We start from the raw sequence: 25,125 nt of genomic DNA, 5'->3' as shown, positions 1-25,125 counted from the left end.
TATCCATGCAATACCAGATAAATCACTAAAACTCGATGCCGCTGCTGAGCGTAGCTTGCCGGCTTCTAAAGTGGGTAATTAATATCACGAAATGCGTGTCGGTAGAGATGCATCTGGACTGAGGGAATGCAGCAAAGGGTAAAATCCGCCTAAAAGCTGCCTCTGCAGACTTCTTTCGTACATATTCAAGAGGTAACATGAAAACAATAAAAAACCAGCGCAGGAAACAAACGAAGACGTTTTGGGCTGGAAGTTCTTTAAGTAGCAAAATTGCCTTTTTTTTTGATCTTGTAAGCAAAGAAAAAGTTTAGTTTTTTTTTTAATATCAACATCAGAAATGAATAAAAACACTTTAAAACTGGACGGGCAGGCTGGTTCAAGGCGGCGACAAGGTGCTGGCAGGTTAGGGCGAATAATACATGGCCGGACGAAGAGCGCTGAACGACGCCGTAGGGGAGGCGGAACTCGAGCGCACTGTGTCCCCGCCGTCCTGCTCAGACTCCTCCTCCTCAGGGGGCGTGTTCAAGCAAGCCGTCTGCGCGCCCAAGTCCTGCTTGGGCTGATACTGTGGCTGCTGGTCGAGGTCCAGGGCTGTGGTCCAGGCTGCGGAAGAGGGACAATTCGTATAGTTCGCGCACTCGTTAACCGCTCAATAGACACCTTTAGCATACCGTGTGACCGTTACCGGAGTACCAGGAGCCTGCCCGCAGCCAATGCGCATGCGCAAATTGCCTTGAGGGCGCCTGATGGCGCCACATACCCGGCAGCTGTGCTCACGCACGCAGCGTCGGAGCCAATCAACGCGTACTCACCGGTGGTAGGCGGGCTCGCGGTACTCTAGTAAAGGTAGCGGTAACACGGTACACGATCTGCTAAAGGTGTCTAATATCGACCAATGATACAGATTGAGGTCCGGTTATTGCGTGCAACTAACCGTGTAGTGAAGGACATGCACGTTAAACTTGCGGCGCCGCCGTCAGCAGCGCTTGAGGACGACCCTTATAAAGGTGGCCTATACACGGTCTATGGATTTCTTATAGACTATTGCCTTCCTGTAGATATTCCCTTTTGTCGATTGACAGTCTATAGACAGTCTATAGACGAAATTCTACTAAAAGTATATGGCCAAAAATCTACCGATCGCCTATAGATGGTATAGGATTTGTATTCCCTGTAGACTTCTCTAGCATTTGTCTCATCACCATCATCTTTCTTATCAGCTTGACTACGCCCACTGCAGGGCGAAGGACTCTCCCATGTCTCTCCAATTAACCTTGTCCTTTGCTAACTGTAGCTCCACCGTATCCACTTCGTTACCGTTAAGGACCAGCGGTAGTCGTGCCTTCGCATTATATGCCCTGCCCAAGCCTATTCCTCTTGATTTAGACTAGGATGTCATTAACCAGCGTTTTTTTTCTCTCACCCACTCTGCCCGCTTTCGATCTCTTAACGTTACACTGATTATTTTTCACGGATTGTTTTTCATTTTACACTGATCTTTCTTTTATTTACCCGCATTCATGTGCTATGTTATATGTATCAACCCCCCACTGTAATGCCAAATAGCGCTGTGGGTAAAATATAATAAAATATTTTTTTTCCGTAACTGGACTTTAGACAAAAGTCTATGGATAATCTATAGACTGTCTACCGAATTTTTTTTTAAGGAAGCAGCCAGCCAACTCAGCTGAAACCCGGATTCCGCCGCTTTACCTTACTCGCGAACGTACGCGTACCGGAGGCCGCAGTCGTGGATGGCCTGGCCATGTTGTTCCTGGCGAGTGCCAACCACTGCAGGTAGCTGGCCGGCAGCAGGTCGTAGTTGAGGCGCGTCATTGGTGCCGTGACCGGGTTCCACGGCGCGCTGCGGGTCCAGCACTCTTGGAGTGCATGCGCAGCCGCTGCCGTCGGACCGTACGGCGGGAGCGCGGGGCGGTGGTCAGCCGCAGGCTGGAACCCGGCGCCACTTCGCGCACCGTTGGCGAAGTTCGACTGCGCCGCGGACCTCGGCTGCTGTGGGGAAACGCCGCGCTGTTGACGCTGGTGCACCAGAGACGAGAACGCCTGCGTGCCGACGTCCGCGGGTAAACATATAACACTTCAATGGGCGAAGACTCCGCAGTTTTCTTTCTTACGTCACGGATGACGTAAATGGCCTACTCTTGCGTGTTAAAAGCCATGGGCCACATGGTGGCAGCCAAGGGAACTAAAAGCGTCCTGCATTCTTGCTAATGGAGCATCTGGGTGCTGTGCGCAGTCCACTGCCAAACGGCAGCCTTAGTCATAGTTATTAAAAGATGTATGCGCAGTGGTTTTACGTCTGCTAGAGCAGCTGTGCTTCCTTGAGGGTGGATGCATGGTACGAGTTCTCCGGGTGAATTGAACTGTCTAGCACTCGCATGCCGGCATGGGTACTAATCGTCATCCACGCGTTCGCATACTGTAGGTGCCATTTGCAATCTGTTAAAACCAAGTTGTGAACTGCCTGCGGTTCTCCTGAAGGTTGAAGCACTTTCAAAACGATATGCTCGAAACGGACGGGAAAGTTACGAATGAAAAAAAAAATGAAGGGGACACTAAAGCACCGCCTTAAGTGAATGAAACGATACAGTAAATGGGTTAATATACCCATTATATAAGGGTTAATATATGCCCATATACGCGGAATTGACAATTCTCGAATTGACATTCCTAGATCCTGCATGGGAGTCCTCATGCCATTCTTGGCGCAGTGGTGTAGCGGTGAAGCGATACGCCACTGCCCTGCGATGGCAGGTGCTGGCACAGGTCGGGCTTGTGCAATCCAGTTTGCTCTTCCCCAGCAACCTGCCGCGAGCAATAATTAATTTAACTGCCACCTGCCATGGTCGTCAGCATGCTACCAATCCGATGGGCCGTTTTTGATGACTCCACAATGTTACGTGACCTAGGTGGTTGCTTCTCCGGGAATTTTTAGCTAACAATGCCGATTTTCTGCAGAACAAGAAGCTTGAAAACACGCCGAATTCTATCAGCCTATATGCCACAGCAATTCAGCGCACCTCTCGGTGGTGCTGCATTCCCTGTAGCGAGGCGGCGCCCAGTTCCATATGAGCCCCCGGTGCCGCGGAGTTGTGCCTGGCCGCGGAAGAGTGCCACGCTCCGGCGCCGACCGTGTGCTGGTGGCCGTGCTGGTGGCAGTGCTGGTGCGGCTGGTGTGGCAGCTGCGCTGATGGTTGAGCGGGCAGGGACTTCCACACGCCGCCAGAGAAGTGGTCGTGCACCACGGGCTTGGAGTACACGCCGCTCAAGGAGGCGGCGCCGCTCGCGGACAGCACTTCTTGGGCCGTCGGGAGTGCCTGCAGAGCGAACCACAACGGCTGAATGATGAACAATGTCCTCAAAGCCAAAGGCTCACATCCAATGGGGTCCAGTGGCACTTATTGTTATTTTCTTTCGCCATCAGTAACTGCCTCCGCAAAATACAACCTTTTCTTGTGTGTATGTCTTTACATGTTGTGCACGCTAGAGGAAGCGCAATTTGCTTCTTTCAGTGTATGCTGATAATGATCCAACGCCCGGGGCGACATCAAAAACGTTTTTCGGGATCTAGTAGCTTTGTGGTTTCTTGCGCTGTACATCAAAAATTAAATATAGTTTAAGCGAACGTTAGCGTAATAAGTATTAACGCGTGAGACCAACACTAGGCCATTGCACACGCGGTAGTGGACCGCTACAGATTTCTACCACCACGTGAGGTTCTTAAATGTGTATTGAAACATCACTACGTGGTAAATGTTTAAAAGAAAAAAAATTACAGCGTGATACGTTTCTACCAGGCTTCTCGTGCTTCTACATTCCGCATGACATGTTTAATTGTTAGAGCGGTTAGGTACATACTCTGGAAGTAACCTCAGCCATCGCAGATGTGCGCCGTACAGATGCCATGTCTTAAAGAACTGCTTTAAGTTGTTTACTGTGAACTTGTGCTGCTGCTGTTGACTGTTTAGTTGTCTAGTGAGTGCTACTGGAAGTACTACAGAGGTGGAGTGGGAAACGTGTCAACAACGCTTCCAAGAGAGGGACGCTTCCAAAAGAGGAGGTTCTTTGCGTTGTTATGCAAACAACAACGCTTCGTTAACGTGGAATCTTTCCGAGAATCTTTGGCTCGCGTCTCGTAGACGGGAATCACGGAACGTCGATACGTGCCAGGACAAGTCTATCCTGTGGCAAGACGAAGCAAGGATTGAGAAAGGGGTCTAAACTAAGCAGCGATCGGTACCAGGGACAGCATTGAACTAACCGTGGTTATTGAAGAGCTTTACTTTATTTGTACACAAATGGCTGCTCACCGCAGATGCATTAGCGCACGTTGCTTTACCAGTCAGTTCTAAATTTTACTGCTGCGTTTGCGGAGATATGCTCGTGGTTTGCTACCCTACGCGTTTTTGTGGATGATATCTGACTTTGAGAACTGCGTATTAAAACCTTAATTCTTCGGAAAGCTGAGTCCCCATTGGACCCATAACTCTTATCGACAGCGAAACTTTTCTGTTCACTAATTGTGATTCGCCGGCCGAACCTAAAACCAACGGTTTACCACAGTATCTCCACTCCAAACATGGATACACCTGTATGGGAGTAAAACGAGAGTATGTTGCCCATATCGCATTCCCTTTTAGAAAAGAGTGCGCTAGAGGACAGCTTACTGTTTTTTTTTTACTCCTTTGTGTTTAGAGTGTTTGTATAGGAGGTGTACAAGACAAAATTAAAATTAGGTCCCCCCGATATCGCTCGTCTGTCACTTTCACGAGCTCTGCTGAGAATTCTATGTTTGCTTAGCAAAGCCCAATTCCATAAGCCAAGCTTACCGCCTATCACCGCTCCTCTTTCGCAAGTTGCATGCCTCGCTCAGCACTTACCTGCACACCGTGTGACCTGGATTCTCCGCCTCCCACGTTCAGCAACCTGCTGGCTGCTGCTGCTGCTGTTGCGGCGTTGACGGCCTGCCGACTTCCCGCACGTAGTTCGAGCAGCCTCCGCCAGTCGGGCTGCTGCAGCGTAGGCGGCGACGGCGTAGACGTCTCCAGAAAGAGTCCCCGCGAGGGAGGGCTCTTTCGGAACAAATCATGAGGCTGCTGTTGCTCATGAGGCTGCTGTTGCTCATGAGGCTGCTGTTGCTCATGAGGCTGCTGTTGCTGGCGCTGAGAGGCGCTACGGCTTCTGATGACGGAAGCCCCAGTGAAGAGGATGTGGAGAGAAAGAGAGAAGGAAAGCACAGTGGAGGGATAATGTATGGAATGCCTTCGGAGGCGGAGCATATTAGCGTAGGAAATAGACAAAATGAAGAATGAAGGTGGCAACATGTAGGGTTGTCGCTGCCACATTAGCTTAAAGGACAGCTGCAGCACTTTTTTCGACAATTTTGCGATATTCAAGCATTCAAATTTATATAGGCTGTAGATAAATCATGTGAAGTGTTTTTGCACTGGCATTTAAAATAGTGACGTAATCGACGATTGATTTTTGCGCTTCTCCTCAATGTACCGGAGGAGTGCAGGGAAATTCGGCGTGACGTCACGGAAGGTATGATTTCAAATTACCGCTGTCGTCTGCCACACCCTGCCCTGACTCGTCAGACGCTGCCAAACAACTCTCGGCAAGGTTTGACTTTGGTGCCGTTGGTTTTTTTTTCTTCAACGCAGGCGGTTGTACGTTGGAAATGTACCGATACCTTCGATGACGTCATCATGCGCCCCCCACTTGTCGTTTTGCGCTGCGGAGAAGCTTGAAGGGCGTCTGGATTTTAATTGGCGATTCCTTCACTATTTCAAGTGCTAGCCCAAAAAGACTTCGTATGCTTTACCTGCAAGTTTCACATATTCGACCCTCTCAAGCTCGTTGATTTCTAAAACATATGCAGTTTCCCTTTAATGGGATTACAAAATTACGCTGTTTTGCAAAATTTTCAGCTTAACGGACGCTGTCCCTAGCGCCTAACCGTCGAATAAAATCAATTTAAAAGGGATGCCATGCGCAGAAAGAGGTGCCCTCTTTCGGACGGTACTGGGCAGAAGTGCGGTTCAGTCGTCCCCGTTGAATGAGAAAGCTGTTGACCGCGAATGCTGTAGGTAGTAACAATGAACCACTAAACGTATCATTACCGTTACTGAGCCCTCGTAAACTAAACCAACAAAAATGCAGCACATAAGATTTAAGTGATATTTTGACTAGCCCGGGTGGGACAAACGAACACACAGCCGGCTTAGAAGCGGACTGTAGGTAGTGGAAATATGCAATATCACTCACCGAGAATGAAAAACACTTGAATCAACGATGAAAAGATGGGCTGATGAATATTTACGCTCCAAAAGAACGCTTCCAGCTATGAAACAGTCTTTACTATGAAATTTCGGATTTATTTTGAACACATGGGCTCGTCAACATGCGTCTAGTCTGGGTACACGGGCACCTCAAGTGATGTGAAATGGTCGAACCCACGACTTAAGGCTCTGCAGAGAAACGCCGCCGCCACTGAGCCACGGCAACCGGTGGAAAGCGCTCGCCTCAGTAGCATTTAATTTCTTCATTTGCGTCAGTCACATTGATGAATAATTTGAGTCTTGAATGGCTATACCGCAGAATTAGAGATGGGAACTCACCTAGACATTTCAGACCTTCGGACGAGCAGGAACTCGTTGGCCAGTGCCGTACTGCTCGTGCGAACCTGCGGAAGACGGCTTTGTACAACAGTGGAATGGCGGATGAACAATATTTGATTTTGTAGTGTTTTTATGCGTGCACAAATTACTATATACCCGCACGATTCTCTTGTTATATCGTAAGTATGCACTTCACTGCGCGCCATACCTGTGACCAAAGGCGCGAACCGTACATTATAGGCTTTCCATTGGTTTAGCGCAATGTCCAGGCTCAACGAACACAACTCGATTTGAAACTATAAACGGAACTTGCGCAAGACGTATACAACTAACAAAAAACCACGAAGAACACAAAGACATTCAGCTGAGCGGCGAGAACATCAACAACTGCGTGCATTTCATTCCACCTTTGTTTAAAACTGCTTGCGCAATCAGTTTTTGTCATATAAAACCAGCTCTCAAAATGGTCTTCGTAAAGAGCTGAAAAGTACTCTGGGCAGCGCTTGCAGAACACTAAGGAGGAGACGAGGCTATGGTGACTAGCCTGCTCCCATTGAGAGCTGTAATTAAACCAACAAACTAAGTCGTCTGGCTAAAGCATGGCATCCCCCGGAACCGTCCCGGGCGTGAAGGTAAGCGACAGACGCTGATCGCTCAAGTACCTCGCTGCTGAGGCAGACGACGAGGAAGGCGGTGCTGCGCAGAGGAAAACGCATGGCCGAGCTTCCCGAGGGCCACTGGTCGTCGCGCAGCTCCAGCAGGCGCAGAGTAGGCTCGTACTCGCCGCCAACCTCCAGCGTGGTCTACCGGACAAGAAAAGGTGGATGGGTTGTAAGCTCAGACGGAGGAGCCACTGACAAAGACTGGGACGCTAAAAGTTTTTTTTTTGGGGTCCTTGCAAGCCACAGCTCATTTCTATGCACGGTGCGGCAGATATGGTAATGGCCGTAATGCTGTATTGTTCCTAGGCTTCTGTACCGTATACCCTGTGCTGGATTCTTGACTTGAGAATGAAAAATTACTGTACAAAGCAAGCACATTTCTCTTAAGCTCCAGTTTTATTTCGCTTTTTTTTTCTCCAGCAGGGTACCAAGAGAATCGGTGCAGCGTTCGCATATTCTACGCGCTAGGAATCATTTCTGCGTTACTTACGCCGCCCTCCTGAAGCCGGCCGTTCGCGATTGAGTTGAGGCTGAAGTAGAGCACGCCGCTCATCCACTGCTTCCCGGGAAGGTTGTTTGGCCGCGGAGCGTAGTACGGCTCTGCACCAGAATGTGACGGAACAAGAATTTCATGCTCGATCCAGGATACATCGAATTATTGTTTATATCGAACAGTCAGAACAACCCCTTGAATATCCCACGCAAACATACAGCACTATTCACGTTCATAGAAATCACGTTCAGCGGAACACTGGATATATCGAACGGCGCGCCGTTGTCCTGCAAATGGCACTTCCCCTGGTGGCTATCGCTGACAACTTTTCGTGTGCGGAGACGGGTCGGATGCGCTGCTTTGGGCACTTGCTGACAGCGCTGGCGCTGCGAAACCGCGTGACGAGGTGGACGTGGGGTGTTCTTGAGGGTGGCCTTCTATCCCTCGTACTCATTTTCCACGCCACATCCCTGTCATGTGGTGAGGCTTGTCCAACTAAAGCTTATAGCGGCGGCGGTGGCTCTAGTCTGGCATGCTTCACTTGTTTCGCTGCCGATAGTTCTGTGGAAACAAACTACACATTAATAGGAATGAGGTTATTCTGTTTATAGCGTATTAATAACACGATGCATATCTTATCACAGCTAAGCAGTGCCTCTTTTCAAAGCAGCGAATGTTGCGGCTTGGATTCGAAGCATGTTAGACTCAGCAACCTCTATCGAGCAGAGCGCTGCCAACGCGCCGGCGGGCTGCACGTTGCTGCAAGCTCGTCACAATAGTGGGTGCAATGTATTGTCCACAGATAAGCTTACTTATTGCCATTTTTACATATCGCATTATTTTACATATCGGATTATACATCCGGGTTTCGCTATATTGCAAAAGATGCACAGGAAAACATCTCTACAAGGAAAAAGCACTAAGGAAGAACAGTACTACAGAAAAAAAAATGGTAAGACTTTAAAGTAGTTAAGCCAACCAGAATGTGCGACAGCGCTTGTGGCAACACCGCCTCAAAGGTAACCGCATGAAAAATTTTATCAGCCGCGATAGAGGAGGGAGGGGGGAGGGTATAGTTAACGGGGCAGCTGAGCGCGAGTTGAGCAGCGCAGTGCGATCGGCAGCGCCAGCAGTCGCATGGGGCCGGAATAGCTGAACTTCGAAATGATGTTCTCGCCCGTCTTCTTTCGCGTGCCCCGCACACTTCAGCAGCTATGAAAGGAGCTGGCTCGCGAATGGCTGAACATGTCCATGGGCTAACAAAGGGTCCCACTCAAACACGAATAGTTTTAGTGCAGGGGGAGCCTATTGGTTAGAGGGATAGCGGAATAGCGGGGTGCTGGTGAGCATGCGAATACTAATAACGCTCCCCGGGTTGTTATTCTCCGCATGCGTAGTGGAGTCACTATTTTCCTATCCCCCTAATCGATAGGGTACCCCTACTCTAAAGATGTAGCATCCGCCGCGTTGGCTTAGCGGCTGCAGTGTTCGGCTCGTGAACCCAAGTGAACGGCGTCTAAAATCTCAGCCGCAGCGGTCGCATTTCGATGAAGGCATATGAAATGGACGCCTCTGTGCTGTGCGGTGTCAGCGTGCTCTAAGAACCCCGTGTGGCCGAAATTAATCCGCAGCTTTCGACTGCGGCGTCTCTCATAGCACATGCGCACTTTCGGTCAGCTAACTCTCATTTGCCATTTAACCCCTCTAGATACCAACATTAGCAAACAGTGATGCAGCGTACAGTTTCACTGTTCGACTCGAAAACGCAGTGCACCTAACGGCGTTCTCTTTTGCTTCCTTCCCGGAAGTGGATTTTCCATTGATAAAGTTCTGCCGCCTCCTCCTGTGCTTCTAGCTACAAAATGGTCTGGTCATGTCAGTGGGGTTGGCGTAAATACGTTCCGTCTCGAGTCTTGTCACGGTCCCGATACAGGAACTGCGAAACGATGATTGGCGCCGATAACGTATACCACGCGTTTCAGAGAAGCCCACCACTAGTTTAAAATTGCCTTTTGGTGTGTATAGAGATGTCTTCAGTGGAATAGTGAACCAGTGTAGGCGCACATCAGAAAACAGGTGGGTAGTGTTAACTGTCGGAGACGAAAAGGGGTACAAGATGCGGCGCCATTCGACACGCGATTTCCTCGGTCAAGGACCCTTGTACATGTGTGTGCGCGCTTGTGTGTGCGTGTGTGAGTGTGCGCGGGAGCCCACCAGGCGGCAGGCGCCCGAAAGGGGATCCCGTGGCCGTCCCCCCGCGACCGTCCCTGAACCGGGCGGCAGGCTTTCCGGGAAGTCTACTATCCAAGGTCGGAGAGGCGGGAGCAGCGGCAGAAGAGGGAGAAAGGAGGACTCGGCTCGGCATCGAAGGGACGGTGGTTTGTGAGACGCCAAACGGAAAGGCCGTGCTTCCAATCTCTCTGTAAAGTTTTCTTGTTTTACCATTCGGCCAATTAAACCAGTTGTTAAGTTTTACCGGAGTTCCTTCATTGTGAACGAAACTAACGCACGCGTACGTAGAGCACGTACTCTCTCACGTACAATACAACAACAAACTATGGTTTGGTTTGGTTTTGTGGGAGACGCCGTAGTGAAGGGCTCCGGAAATTTCGACCACCTGGGGTTCTTTAACGTGCACTGACATCGCACAGTACACGGGCCTCTAGAATTTCTCCTCCAATGAAATTCTAGCCGCCGCGGCCGGGATCGAACCCGCGTCTTTTGGGTCAGCAGCCGAGCACCCTAGCCACTGAGCCACCGCGGCGGCAACAACAAACTATAAGCTGCTCAAACAATTTCTGATAGTCAACTGCTAGGAGCCGGGTTAGTAATAGCAGCGTCAGTTTCAAGAATTTCGAAAACGCGGTTACTCTCGGCGCTGTGGCTCAAGCAATTTTGTGCACCACGCGCCAAAAAATATGCGCTTTCAAAAAGCGCGCGGCTTTGGCGAGCGCAAAGCAACGCCTCCACAGCGTACGTCACTCGTGGCGTACGTGCCATGTACTCCTTCTGCGTGGGCGGTAGCAGCGAGCAGTGGCAAGCACCTCAGAGCGGGCGGGGCAGAGAAGGTCACGTGGCACGTTCGCCACGGCGTGGTGTGCGCAAGGAGGATATATATCCTCCTTGGGTGTGCGCTGCGGAGGCGTTGGTTTCCGTTTGTCAAAGACACGCGCTTTTTGAAAGGGCGCGTATTTCTGTCCGAAATGGTCCATTTGTTGGCCCACAGCGCCAAGGGTGATCGCGCCCTCGAAGCCTAAAAAGTGATACAGCTATTCCGAACGCCGGCTACAAATCTAATTGTAACCGGGCTCCTAACTGCAAAAGTTAAAAGTTAATATTCAGAAATTAGTTAACAATCTTACTAGTTAAATGACGCACATACTGCCCCACGTTCTTCAACACTGCCATTACTATGCCGTAAGAGCCATCTTATACCCCAAGGAAGCTATCTTTAAGATTAGTGATGAGCCTCTTTGCAACACCTGGTACACACCTCAGGCTCTCTCCCTCTCTTTAGTGCTCCTTGATATTCATTAACGGTTATGCTATCGCAGGCCAGCGAACCCACAATGCAATGCCGCCAGCATGGCATTTCCTCTGCGCACGCGTATGACTGTTTGGTGACACTTCACCGCAGGGCTAATTGGCGTCTGTAGGCAGTTTCGGGCTCCCGGATGTTACCGTATAATCGGTGTCCTGTAAATGTCCAGTGTAATAGCTTTACATTCACGTACCGGTGTAGTTGTAAGGGGAGAGCCTATTCTCGCTGGCTCCGCCCACTTCCACAAAGTCCAGGGCCAGGAAGTACCTCCTGCTGGGTCGGAGACCCGTCAGGCCGATGTGAAGGCAGGGGAATCTGCAATACAAGCGGGGACGAGAGCAGCATTAACTGTCCGCGTTACTCCAAGCGCGTGAGAATGATGCCCTGGAGTCGCGGATTTTTTTCTTTAAACATTATGTCGGCGCTAGAAATCCGCTATACCGTACAGGATGCCACCACAGGCATCAAAGGGAAAAACACTAGCGTGATTCCGGGGCATCCGGATGTCATGTGTCAGGAAGTCGCCAACTACTATCAAATAAACACGGACACTGTTTCCATACACGAGGACTGCGAACGCCCCCAACCTTTACTTTGCGTAGTTCTCTAACTTTCATCCTGTTAGCCGGTAGTAATAAATGTAGGCGGCCTCGAAATTACACGCGTGGACCAATTAAGTGGGAAAGAGCTTGTGTTTTGCTATTCTAATATCGCGCCTGCGGAAAAAATTCCCACTAAACCCCTGAGGCTCAACGTTGTAACTTCTCTCCGTTCTTCGAATTTCTCGATAAACATTAGGGGAACCACACGTTTAAATGCGCCAAGAAACTAAAAGCAAAGAAATGGCCCTACTGCTCGCCTCTTCTTTAATGGAGAAAAACTGCTCCATTCCTACTGAAACGCTCCATAGAATTATGGAAATAGGGAGCCCATAAAATACGGGAAAAAATGGGAATCCATATCTTATCTGTTTGGAGTCTATAAGCAATCCCATAATTTCTAAACGATTTCCATACAGTGTACATGACGCAATAAGGAGCCCGTAAGACTCCATACATGCTTCCTATAGCCCATGCCGACTTCGTAGGCTCCATACTGACTCCATGAAATTTATAATGGAAACGAATGGAATTACGAAACTCGTCATACGGAAACTTTTACTAGGGATGATCAACTGATTTCGAATCAAAGCTGTTGTGGAGCGAGCTAGCTGCGCGCAGTGATTGGAAATGGTGAAGTAGCACAAATCTGCGTCACCCTCCAGAGTGTGCCTTCACGCTGGCAAGAGACGGCGGATTTTTTAGGGCGCCGGTAATGGCTCCGTAAAAGTACAGGTGGCGATGACGCCCACCATACTGATACCAAAAGGCAGGCAAGTCACTGTCACCGTGATCGCGTTTGTACTGTGCGTCCGCGTGCTCTCTAAGCATGAAAAATGTTACTGCATTAATATGCTTTCAGCTTCCATTATCAGAAACATTACGTAAACAGCCGAAACCAGGGCGAGCGGGGCATTGAAACAGGCGGCAAAATTTCCGGCAGAACTGGTTTCTTTTTGCGCCAAATCTAATTTGGTCCATTTCTTGCTGTCAGAGAGTAGCTGGCTAGGCCATTCAGTCATCGTCGCAACTGTATGCACTCTTGTTGGTGGCAGTGCTTTGTGTCTAGACGTCGCCACTCATTGAAGAATAATGGGTCACACTGATAACACTGATAAAATATTGGGTCACACTGGCAGTAACTGCGTTCGACACTGGGGCAGATGAGCTATAGGAGCGTTTCGGAAGCTAGGGATCGTTTCGCAATAGAAGCTTCCTGCGATTTCCTGAGACGGCGTCTAAAGTGTCCCCGAACGCATTCACAGTGGGTGAATGTACCGTTTATGACTTTGCAGATATCGTTACAGGGTGTCTTGTTCTGCGGGATACCTGCGTCATCAAGTTCGCTAGAGCATAGTGGTGTTCTGGGCCAGTTGGTAAAGCATGTTTAAAGGAGGCGTAGCGCGAAAAAAAAAAAGACAGGGACGAGAGAGACAAGACACAGGACCAGCGCTAACTTACAACTGAAAAATATGAAGCGAATTTCCGAGCTCGAGGAACCGAGCTCGAGGTCACCGCTCGTAGGTTTGGCACGGGGCTGTCCAGCTCTCGTCATGGTGATTAGGTCGTGTTCTAGTCGTGCTAGGTCAGGTTTATCTTTCCCCTTCATCTAATCAGTTGTTGCTGGGCATGCGCGTTTGGTTCCTCGAGCTCGGAGATTCGCTTCATATTTTTCAGTTGTAAGTTAGCGCTGGTCCTGTGTCTCTCGTCCCTGTCTTTTTTTTCTTTTTTTCGCGCTACGCCTCCCTTAAACAAGTTCGCTAGAAAAGGCTAATTTAGGAAGCCATTACCAACTCGCCCAACATGATGCGTGCACGCTTCAAACAGTGGCGAGTACTATGCATGACCCGTCTTGAAGGGCGCTGCGCAGGAATAACAAATGCTGACAACTATGCTGTTATGGCGCGATATTTTTTCGCCTAGCCGGTCGGCGTCCATGTTTCGAAGCGAAACGCTTCACTACGAGGGTCGGAGCCGAGCTTCCCGTGAGCCGGTGCACAGATTTGCCAGTTCTGCGCATGCGCGAAACCGAGTGACGTCACACGCGGTGCAGGTGGCCGCAGCCGTCGCCGCCGACTCAGTCGCCTGACCTTTCGCCGCAGCCGCGCGCTATTGCGCATGTGCGCCGCCGCTACCGCTGCGCGCGCTACTGCTCCTCGCCACCGTTTGACCTTTCGATGCAGGCGCGCGCTACTGGGCTATACATGCGCTTGTCAGAGAATAGGCGCTCGCACTCGCGATGGAAGGAGAAACACCCAGACGTGGCCGTAGAAAATCTAGCGATCCAGAAGTGCTAGCTTGGGAGTTGGCCGAAGAGCAGCGAAGAAATGAAAAGCGCAAAGCTAAACGTATGGCCGAAACGCCAGAAAACCGGGCGGAACGCCTCGCAATACGGCGCCAAAAGGAAGCTGAACAGCGTCTCTTGGCCGCGTCAACTGAGAGTAGACAGATGAACGAAGACGGCGAAACATCTTCTCAATTGGGATTTGCTTTTCGCTTCTGATATCCAGGCTTAACCAAGCTAAGCCACGCCTAATTTTATCCTTATGCATCCTTCCGGCCAGGCAAGACTGCGTCATACCCTCGACTAATTTCTCACTTCTCGCGCCTTGCGTCGCTTCTATCCTGGAAAATAAATTTTCTTTGCGGTACACTTGTGCAGCGTCGATATTTACGTTGCTCGAGGCAAACTTTCAAAGTATTGGGAAAAGAAAAAAAAAATTGCCGACGATTACGTTCCTTCCTAATGCGAAATTTGAGCGCAGCTTATCGGCTTTTTAAGCTTTTCGATATATTGAGGCCAAGAAATCGAGCAAGACATGTAAGTACAATTACAGACAACTTGTTATTTTTCACACATATTCCTTCTCCAAGAAACACTCCACTAACAGTTCTTGATTGGGCGGTGCACATATCGAGATCCGCCGCCACCGATTCGGCGCTCTGATTGCCGCCGCACAGGGGGTGGCATTGGAGGAGGAGCGAAGAGCGCAATTAAGTTATCGGGAGGTCGCGGGAGGCAGCGCGTGGGCGCGTAGGAACGTTCTGCGGCGAAGAGATAGCAGCGACTTACGGATGCTGCTGACGCTGCTAGCGAGTCAGGCGAACGTGGCTCTACGTTTCGGCTTGGGATGCACGCACCGTGATCCGCTGATGCACTTCGGCAACCGGTCGTCGCCACGGAGAAATAAAGCGGGGGGGGGGGGTCACGCAGTGGCGAACGGCGGCGGGTATGCATTTTGGCTGGGGCGTGCGGGAGATGGCGCCAGGAGCGCGCGCAGCTAGAGCAGCACAGCTAGACCACCGAGAGGCGCGCTGTCGGCCCGCGGCCTGGTGCGCGGGCCGCTGGCGAACGGACCGTCACGTGAATCGGCCTTTGCGAGAGACAACGGCGACGCCGCGAAACGCAGGAACGGGCTCCAAAGAGCTGCGCTCTAAAAGTAGCAGCGACGATTGATAAAGACTTCTTAAACGGCGTCACAACTGCAATGTAGAGATCGACTTACCTGCCACCCGTGGCCACCATTATGCCAGACATGTCATCCCTCTGGGTGTCTCGGGCGTTGAAGCCTCGATTGTCGCCACAGCAGCAGCTCACCGCCGACCCATGGTGCGCTACCACCCCGGCTCCGGAGGCTTGAAACCCGTCGTCCGCTGCGCCGCCCTCGTCATCGCCACCGCTGTGCAAGAGCTCGTCGCCGCTTTGCTGCTGCACGTCCAGGTCTTCGGGTGTGTCATCACACTCACCATCAGTTCTGCAACTTTGCTTGTGGTTGAGGGCATCTTTGTCGTCGGTATCCTGCAACAGGTCTTCGAGCATTCTGTGATACGCGACGTGCGAAAGCTGATCCGTAGCACTCATTGCTTTTCGCTGGCTGCCTGCGCCAGGAAGAGACAGCCAGATCTTCTAGGTGGTCACAACAGCATCCAACCTTCGGGTCACTGTCAAACCAAGGCGCGGACTCCTGCAGTCGGTCGGCCACAGCCACGGAAACAGCAGCTTTCGTTAAGGCTACAGAATCGCGCATTCAATACAGAACAGGAAAGTAAAGCGAATTCCTAAAGTCCGGTCGGCGACATCAGAGCTCTTCCTTCAGTGCGGCAACAAGTGCGGTGGCGTCCTCCCAATAGCTGGCGCGCCACAACAGGCTTTGCCGTCGCTCACGCCGGTTTCGTTGGGATGGAATGGCATCCGCCCACTACGAGCCCGGTAAAACGTCAGCCACTGAATGCCGGACGAAGGGCTTACAGGGTCTGACGCAGGACGCTGTCAGATAGAGCAAGTTCAGGGGATTCTGGGATTGTTTCGCCGATTGGCCAAGGCACTAGAAGTATCGTCGCTGGTGGTCGCGGCAGAAATGCGACAGCAGCGCCAGCTGCGAAGTGCTTGCGTAAGCTCAAGCAGCCAGCTCTCGGATTGTGGTGGAGCAGCGCAAAGGACGGGACACAAGAAACAAGGAAAGACGTACACAGGCGCTGCATTGGTCTCGGATTGGTCTAGCCTGGCTTGTCGAGTCATGCGCCGCAGGTAGAGCTGCCGCAGCCTGGACGGAACTGGATCGGGCGGTTATCGAGAAATGCGAAGGTGTCGACAACCAACGCCTTATTAATGTCAGATGCTGCTTCCTTTCTTCGGGGGGGATTGTATGCTAGGCGCGGCGATAAATGGACGAAAAGTTGAAGCCTTACCGGCCTTACTTTCAGATAGCATTGTGATAATAAGAACAAGTGTCGGTGCTACAGCGCCCGTTACGATCACAAATTCCCCCATTCTGCGTGGCAGTTATTCCTCAACTTGATTGTGAAGGGCGGACTTAAGGGGACGCGACCGCAGTACATGTGAAGAGAAAATTACATGTGAAAATTACATGGCAGTACATGTGAAGAGTGAAAGACAGCAGTACATGTGAGACGCTTGGGCGATCAAGTTTTGCGTGCTAAAACAACACCTTATTTCACTTTCACTTCACTTTAAAAAATATATCATCGCCAGGGTATTGCATGATAGGTGGGGCTCATGGAAGTTAAAAACAGAATAAACGCAGAATTTTTTACGTAAGTTATACGAAGCAAATATTTTCTTTATGCAAGCGCACGTGTAATCTGCCCAAGGAACATAGAGGGGAAGGTGATGGCAGCAAGTTCGCAGGGAAGGCCGTTCCAGTCGCCAGACGTCCGGGGGAAGATTGACGAAGCGAATGCAGTCGTGCGAGTGCGTGGTTGTGATACTTGCTGCTGACGGCCAGTGCAGAGAGATGCGTGGTGGGGATGCGCAAATGCAGGGTTCCTGTCGCAGCTCAGAATAAAATAACTTAAGAAACAAAGAAGCCAGCAATGTGGCGAATAGGTAGGTTGGATTTCCAATTTAAAGATGTGATGGTGATACCAATAGACTACGAGGAATTAATGAATCTAGAAGCTCTGTTTTTCACTTGTTCAAGCCATTTAGCGGGATATGTTTGTCTCCGAGACCAGATGACAAGTGCGCATTCATATCTTGAACTAACTAGTGATTTGTATGCGAGTAGCGTCATATACTGAGCGGCAGAGTGGAGATGACTCTTTAAAAAGCCAAGAATTTTGTTGGTGGATGATATACTGCTCGAATTATCCGCATTCCACGTCATAACATGAAAAACATAAACACTAAGATATTTATATGATTGGACATGGCCGGTAGCAACGTAAGAGATGGTGTAGTGGAACAGGAGGGTATATCAGGAGGGTATATCAATTTTTGCATTTGTTTATATTAAGTGTCATTAGCCAGTCGTTGCACTAGGTTTGTACCTGACAGGTTATCTTGTGGGGACCTTGACTGTTTCTTTTGAGCAACAAAGGTATCAGCGAACACTAGGATATGGCGGTTCTATTACTGACGTTTGCCCCGCCGCAGTGGCGCAGTGGTTACGGAGCTCGGCTGCTGACCCGAAAGACGCGGGTTCGATCCCGGCTGCGGCGGCTAAATTTCTTGAAGGCGAAATTCTAGAGCCCTGTGTGCTGTGCGATGTCAGTGCACGTTAAAGAACCCCAGGTGGCCGAAATTTCCGGAGCCCTTCACTACGGCGTCTCTCATAGCCTCAGTCGCTTTGGGACGTTAAACCCCAATAAACCAAACCAAACCGTTACTGATGTTTAGGTCTTAAACTTAAATTAAAGGCCAAAGTGGCCCAAGGACGGATCCTTAGGGCTTGTCTGAAGAAACTGGTAAAAAGTTATGCATTTCTTTATGAAAGACAACTAAGAGCGGTGGATCGAGAATGCTTTTATCTATGCTTGTATGTCAAGATGCAAATCTTATGAATTAAGCGGTTATAAGGTACCTTGTCAAATGATTTATCAAAGTTAAGGAAAATAATGTCGAACGCTCGGGATTAACACAGATGACCCTGCTTTCTTTAGGTGTAGCGAAAGCTGAGCACACATGCGTTCTTAACTTTTGCCTCAGCTGAAATGCAACCGGCGAGGACATGCATCACATACACAAGTTGCTTTCAGCACCGAAATGCCAAAGCCACTGCGCAAACGCAGCAGGCCGCTTTAAGTGCATGTTTAATTTCTTGATATACGCGTGAAAGAAAGCAAGTCTACTTTTCAAAGCAGGTGGGGCGGCTATACGACAAACGGTTGCGTCACAATTTGGCACGAATGTCACCACACGAATGGAGTCACACGGAGGTCGGCTAGTGGCCGTTATATATAGACGGACGACATGTAGAGGATTGTCTGAAGTGGCGGTGCTCGGCTTCCTGTGTGCTTCGCATGGCCCCTTGATGAAGGCGCCTTTTTTACTTGCCATCACTTGGATGTTCCGTAGCATAGATTTGCGAGCACGCACGCACGCACGCACGCACGCACGCACGCACACACACACACACACACACACACACACACACACACACACACACACACACACACACACACACACACACACACACACACACACACACACACACACACACACACACACACACACACACACACACACACACACACACACACGCACGCACACACACGCACACGCACGCACGCACGCACAAAGCCCGGTATTGAACTCTGCAATCAAGTTCCCCTCGTCAATGGGAGCGTGATGACGTAGACAAGGGACCACAGGCAGCAAGTTTTAAGGAAATTTTAGGAAGGGAGGAAAAGCAGACCCAACAGGAATGTGTTTTGTGTTTCCCTTTAGGTCCCAGTGTTCAAGCCAGAAATGAATTAAGCAACGCCAGTTGCCATCGTGTCGCCATTGTTTTTTCGAGAAAATAGCCGCAGTAACTTTCTCACTTCTTGGTGGACACCTTAACCCCCTTGAGAGAGAAGGGAGGAAGGTGAATAAAGGTGAAAGAATAAAGAAAGAGGCCTACTGGGGTTTTTTAACATGTACTGACAACGTTGTTGTTGTTGCGACTGTAGGGAGGATGAAAAGGAAAATGCACGGGCCTGCTGACTGGCTGGGGCTGAGCAACAATCACTGCGACGTACAGACTGAAGAGAGCTGATAGATGTGAGAGCAAAGGTTGAAAGAACAGGCGCGCGTCGCAACAATCACGTCCGCCGAAGCCACTACACCGGCTGTAACAGATAACACCTTTCTCCCCCTCTGTACTGACAGCTCACAGTACACGAACCTTTAGCATTTCCCCTCCATCGAAATGAGACTGCCGCGGCGGGGATTGAATTTGCGTCTTTCAGGTGGATGGTAGTGAAAACATTTATTAAGAAGTTTGGTTTGGTTTGCGGGGTTTAACGTCCCAAAGCGACTAAGGCTATGAGAGACGCCGTAGTGAAGGGCTCCGGAAATTTCGACCACCTGGGGTTCTTTAACGTGCACTGACATCGCACAGTACACGGGCCTCTAGAATTTCTCCTCCAAAGAAATTCTAGCCGCCGCGGCCGGGATCGAACCCGCGTCTTTTGGGTCAGCAGCCGAGCACCATAGCCACTGAGCCACCGCGGCGGCATTTATTAAGAAGTGACAGGAGGTATGTTTGGACCAGCCCGTAAGGGACCTATCCTTACAAGCACTAGGTGGAGGTCCATAGTATGTTCATGTTTATGTTCATCTTTTAAGTTCCATTTTTGCTGTGTGTCACATGAAATGTTTTCACGTGGTGTTGTAATTTGTTTTTTCTTATGCCCCTCCTGCTTGGGCCAACGCTGGCCTGCAGTATTTTGAAATAAATAAAAAACCCCAGTGGCGGTGGCCGCCGCCCGGGCGCGCCCGACTGAGGCTTGTTGGGTCTGTAAGTCGTTGCAGCCGAGCATGCATGGTCCCCTCCCAGTCCTCCCGGGTTGGGTTGGGGATGGAAGGAATAGCAGGGTTGGCGGGGCAGGCCCACACCATGTGGTAGGTTTCCGAAGACACCGGTCTATAGTGCGGGCAGCAGCCGTTAAAAGAGGGGTCAAAATGGTTTAGTGCTGCCGGCCACAGCAATGTATTGGTGAGAAGGCGGAGGAGCCGCTCATTCGCCTCCTTGAGTGCTTTACATAGGCGAGGGTTAAGGCGTTGACTGTCTTGATAGTAGTTCGGAACATCTTTGAAGGTATAGATCGCAATAGAATCGGGTTCCTGATCGGGTGGGGAGGAGAAAACAGCCCGGTGAGAGAGGGTGCGGGCGGCTGCGACTGCGACTGCTGCTTCGTTTCCTGCCAACCCCTAAGGAGCAGGTACCAGTGGCTACGGGGGCACATCGGCATAGCAGGGAATCACCGCGCGGATGAGGTCGCGAGAACTGCTCACCAGGACGGCGATTTTGTGTCGATCCCCCTTTCGATACCAGACGCAGCGGGCAGGCTTCGCGCACTTGAGCGGGACATCATGATTGCCGCGTGGAATTCCGGCTAATTTTATAATTCACGTTTAAAATCCTTGGACCCAGATCTGAAGCTCCGGCTTCCATCCGGCCTATCACGACGTGAAAAACTTATCGCCTGTGGCTTGGTGTAGCTTTCACCGACCATTACTCTTTCTTGATCGGTATGCATAATAGCCCTGCATGTGCCATCTGCGGGTATGAAGAGACTACATCCCACATTCTTTGTGACTGCCCTGCCTACAGCGTCGAAAGGCGGTCTCTCAGCCGTGGGATGGAGCGGAAATGAAGATCCTCGGCCACTGGCCGCTGCGATCGTCGGCGTTGAAGGCCTCGAAGGCACTGCTCCTCTTCTTGTGGACTTCTGGCCTGCATGATAGGCTGTCACTTGAGGAATGCTAACTTTCATGTGACTTCAGTTTTCTGTTACTCTTCTTTCTCTTTCATTTTTTATCCCCTCACTCCCCCCCCCCCCCTCCCCGTGAAGGTTAGCAAACCGATTATTCTTCTGGTTAACCTGCCTGTCTTTCCCCTTATTCCTCCTCCTCCTCCTCATGAGCAGGGGCCCATATAAGGTAACTGTGGGCGGGGTCCGTATCCCGTATGCAAATTTTGGTAGATTCGATACGCTATGAAGGGATTGCAGCCTTGTTCGACGTTCCGAAAGGCGCCTCGCGAGTCGGTGATTATGTATTTTTAATCGGAATGTGAGGCCGGAAGAGCAATCGCGACCTCTTCTGCTTGGGTTGTACTGCGGGCTCTGAAGGTGAGGCCCTTAACTGTGTTGCTGTTGTGAACTACCGCGACCATGTACTATCCCCCACGGTGATGGTCGGCGTCGTCCACGTAGTATACACGTGTTTTGTTGCCATAATGTCGGGCTAGGACTTCTGCTCGTGCCAGGCGCCGACCATTTTGGTCTTCGTGTGGCATGTTGGCTGGTAGAGGTCGCACGTGGAGGGCACGTCTCCACAGTGCTGGGATTTGAAACCTGTTTTCCATGGGAGTGGTGTGTTGAATATAGAGTCGAGCAAGAAGGCGGTGACCCAACTCCGTCAGCGACAAGCGGGTGTACTGTTTTCTAAGGAGCGTCTCCCTGAGCTCCCGGAAAGTATTCACCACCCCAAGCGCCATAAGCCGGCTGTTTGAAGTAGTGATGGGGAGGTCAAGGGCACGCTTAATAATTTTGCGAAGGATGACCTCAAGCGCATCCTCCTCTTGTTTCCGTAGGTGGAGATAAGGAGTCGAATAGAGAATTCGACTGGTTACAAAGGTCAGCAGCCAAGCACCGTTACCAGTGAGCTACAGCGGTGGCTTAACTGCGTAGTGTCGCACTGAAAATATCAGCGCGACCTCTGGCGTCGTTTTGTGTCGGCGGCTTGGGGCGTGGCCCCCTCCTCCCGATGTCCGCAGTGCGAACTTGTAGAGACCTTCCAGACACGATCTTTCAGTGATCGGTAGCTAGGACATTTTGGGTCCTTATGTCGCGAATGTACGGGGCGACCCTTGGTTCCTATTCATGGTTCCGCGACCCTTTTGCGCGTATACTTCTTTGTGTCGGGGCGTTGGTACTGTGGCGCCAGAGAGGTGCAGCGGCTCTACAAGGACGGCCGCAGAGGGCTATGTACCCCATGTTGCGGCGGGTGCGTGCGCGCATGTTCGCCCAGGCGTGCGTGGACCTCGTGTCGCTGGAGGAGCACCAGTTCCTTCGGCGCTGGTCTACCCGCTTTATCGTCGTAGGCAGGGGCCGTGTTAAGGTGCGGCCCTTGCCATATTAAGTGTGGCGCGCGAGTGCGGCGGGCGTGTGTGGCACGCGTGTGTGGTGCGCGTTGTTCGTGCGGGTTGTTCGTGCGCGGGTTTTTGTGCGCGGTTTTCAACCCGGCGTGCTTCCCCCGCGTATGGACCCACTTGAACTTTCTTGGACACTTTTTGTTTTTGGACACTTACGTTCCCTGTGAGTGTGTGCAGAGGGCGACATCAGTTATAATCAGAATCAGAATCAGAATTTTTTATTAGTCAATCATGTGAGCAGTTGCCGCAATGTATCTTTATTTTTGTAGAGGGACGGATGTCCCGATTTGATCGAGAGTCCAAATAAACTTCTCTTATATGACTGATTGATTGAAAACTTTTTTGAATGCGTGGGAAATATCAGAGTCTTCGATGGTCTGTCGATTCCGGCCGCCCACTGGCCTGCGCCGCAGCGTGGGCCCTGCGAACTAGACCTCGTTGCTGGTCGGGATCCTCGCAGTGCAGATTGGCCTCCCACTGCTTGAAATTGTGATTAGGAATTCTCTCAATACCGGGATACATTTGGCAAGCCCATAACCTGTGAAAAGCCGCAGCTATTTCTCCACAGTGTGGGCTTTGTGGTTTGTAAAGTGAGGGTTAGAATTGGTGGACATTAGTTGGGTTAGAGAGTCTGTTTGTAGTCAGCGAAGGCTGTGTCCTTCCGCTTCATCTAGAGTTTTGTGAGGTGTGGGGTATGACTGTCTGGCCTGTCTGTAGGCCTGTAGGTGTTCGACGAAACTGATTAGGGGCTGTGCAACGCGTTCCTCTGCCTCGTCGGCTAAAGGGGAATCCCGGTGTAAGAGAGCTCAGCGTGCCGGTGAGCGGCATCATTCCCTCCCGTGTGTTCCGTGTATCCCGGAAACCATATGATTGAGGCTTGATTAGGAAGATGTTTTGCTAAGAGTGGAAGGCCTGATTATTAAATTAACCTGTTGTTAAAATTTCTACGCGAATTCTGGGGATATGTGAGCACATTAGCATTTGGGTTGGTAGCTAGCGCTAGCGCAATGACTGCCCCCTCTGTGTGAGTGGGACTGGACGTGCGTACTGACTCGCAGTTGAATAATTTGCCCCTCAAGATTCATTACGCCAATGGTCATGCACCCTTGGATTGGACCGGCTGCATCCACGCAGAGCTTGTCCAGGCGGACATTCCATTTCTTGTCCCGGTTTTCGGCTCCGGTTCTTCTTCGCTACACATGAAATGTCGGATGCGTTTTTCTGGGTATTTGAAGGACATAGATGTTCTTGCCGGATCGATTGAAGAAGTGCCGCCCTTTGGTCGACCGTGTATGGTACTGTGAGGTGTATCGTGTTCAGAAGGGCATGACCTGTTCGAGTAATGGCGAGGCGTTTGAGCTTTAATAGTCTGTGCCTCACAAGATTACCTTATTGTGGATGCAGGGAGAGATGATGCGCGGTGTTGATGTTGTCTTTGGCAGACCAGCACCATTTCGAATGAGAGAAGGCGCGAGAAAAAGCGGAAGCGTAGAAGGAAAGAGCGAGAGTTTGAAGAAGCGCGAGGCGGCAGCTGCGTGTGCAGAATGGTCCTGTGACTGTGGGCGCGCTCCTCCCGGCGACGACGAAGGCAGCACGAGCTACAAGGCGCGTGGGAGACTGGATGACACCAGCGACGGCTACAAGTCACAACTATTTGGTGAGGATGAAGTTGATTTTGTTTCCAGGCAGCGAGTGAAAAATGCGCTTCCTGGTTCCTGGACATGTAGGCCGACGCTACGATACCTACCGTTCAAGACAGAGCAACTGCTACGTGATTGGCACAAGGCCGGTGAAAGAAACTAAGCCTAGGTTCACAGCAACACCGGCGCAGGGAGCTGCGCCGTGCTATACGGCCCCTGGTGAGAGCAGCAACAGTCCGGCAAGAAGAAGCAAGCCTCCTCCTGCCTTCGAGGCGGGAGCTGCCGACAGCTGGACCCTGCGATGTGTCACCTGCATCAATGGCCACTAGTGGCCACTCTATGGACACACCGCTGGTGCTGGCTGGAGGTAGTGTTTCAATCTAAAAATAGCTGGCGGTTTAGCATTGAAAACTGGACTTAGTAATTGAACGCCACAGCGTCTTGCAACGCTGCTGGGGAGTCCAAACGCTATCGCCCATTCGGCGTACGTAGTAAATTGCCGTTTGAGGAAAGGAAATGTTATCTCACTCGCATATCTCGGTGGACCGCTGAAGCTCGCCGTAAGGGAAGGGAGGAAGATGGGAGTGAACAAAGGCGCCGTATTAACTAGATGCGCCTTTGTTCATTCCAAACCATCGAGCTGGCATGGCGGAGGGGTTAGCGTGCTCGCCTCGCACTCCGGAAAGCCTGGTTCGATTCCCCAACACTACCAATTTCCTACTCGGTTTTATTTATTGATGTGAGCTGACTAGAAAGGTTAATTAGGCTAATTGGTCTTTACTATTTGTGATAAAGATGAAGTGTGGCAAGTGCACTGCACGCACTCGCGCGCCCGGGAGTGGAGAAGACGACGAAGTAGGAGAATACAGATCGGCTCGACCGTATGCTACGTGTACTGTTTCATTCTCATTATCATTACTTACGATACAACATATTTTGGCGACG

At 50.7% G+C, this 25,125-nt stretch overlaps 1 protein-coding gene across 3 annotated transcripts in view; it reads right to left on the bottom strand.

The window, feature by feature from the left end:
• Positions 1-239: 239 nt before the first annotated feature.
• The window catches only part of LOC149370952 (uncharacterized), a 35,911-nt gene continuing 11,025 nt past the window's right edge, over positions 240-25,125 (bottom strand). The window contains exons 1-9 of one of the 3 annotated variants that reach the window (XM_089563914.1): positions 15,443-17,871; positions 11,531-11,652; positions 7,794-7,903; positions 7,304-7,444; positions 6,642-6,706; positions 4,902-5,202; positions 3,042-3,338; positions 1,737-2,064; positions 240-603 (exon numbers count right to left, since the gene is read on the bottom strand). In XM_089563914.1, coding sequence (XP_089420040.1) covers positions 404-603; positions 1,737-2,064; positions 3,042-3,338; positions 4,902-5,202; positions 6,642-6,706; positions 7,304-7,444; positions 7,794-7,903; positions 11,531-11,652; positions 15,443-15,798 — 1,920 coding nt within the window. In that variant the 5' untranslated portion in view covers positions 15,799-17,871 and the 3' untranslated portion in view covers positions 240-403. Of the gene's footprint in view, positions 604-1,736; positions 2,065-3,041; positions 3,339-4,901; positions 5,203-6,641; positions 6,707-7,303; positions 7,445-7,793; positions 7,904-11,530; positions 11,653-15,442; positions 17,872-25,125 lie in introns of those variants that run through there. The other 2 variants (XM_089563923.1, XM_089563931.1) reach the window with 2 other exon arrangements.

This window comes from Amblyomma mixtum, chromosome 1 (assembly GCF_055824585.1).
Source record: "Amblyomma mixtum isolate Tamu chromosome 1, ASM5582458v1, whole genome shotgun sequence".
Classification (NCBI taxonomy): Eukaryota; Metazoa; Arthropoda; class Arachnida; order Ixodida; family Ixodidae; genus Amblyomma; species Amblyomma mixtum.
This window is presented reverse-complemented; position numbering and strand designations above follow the sequence as displayed.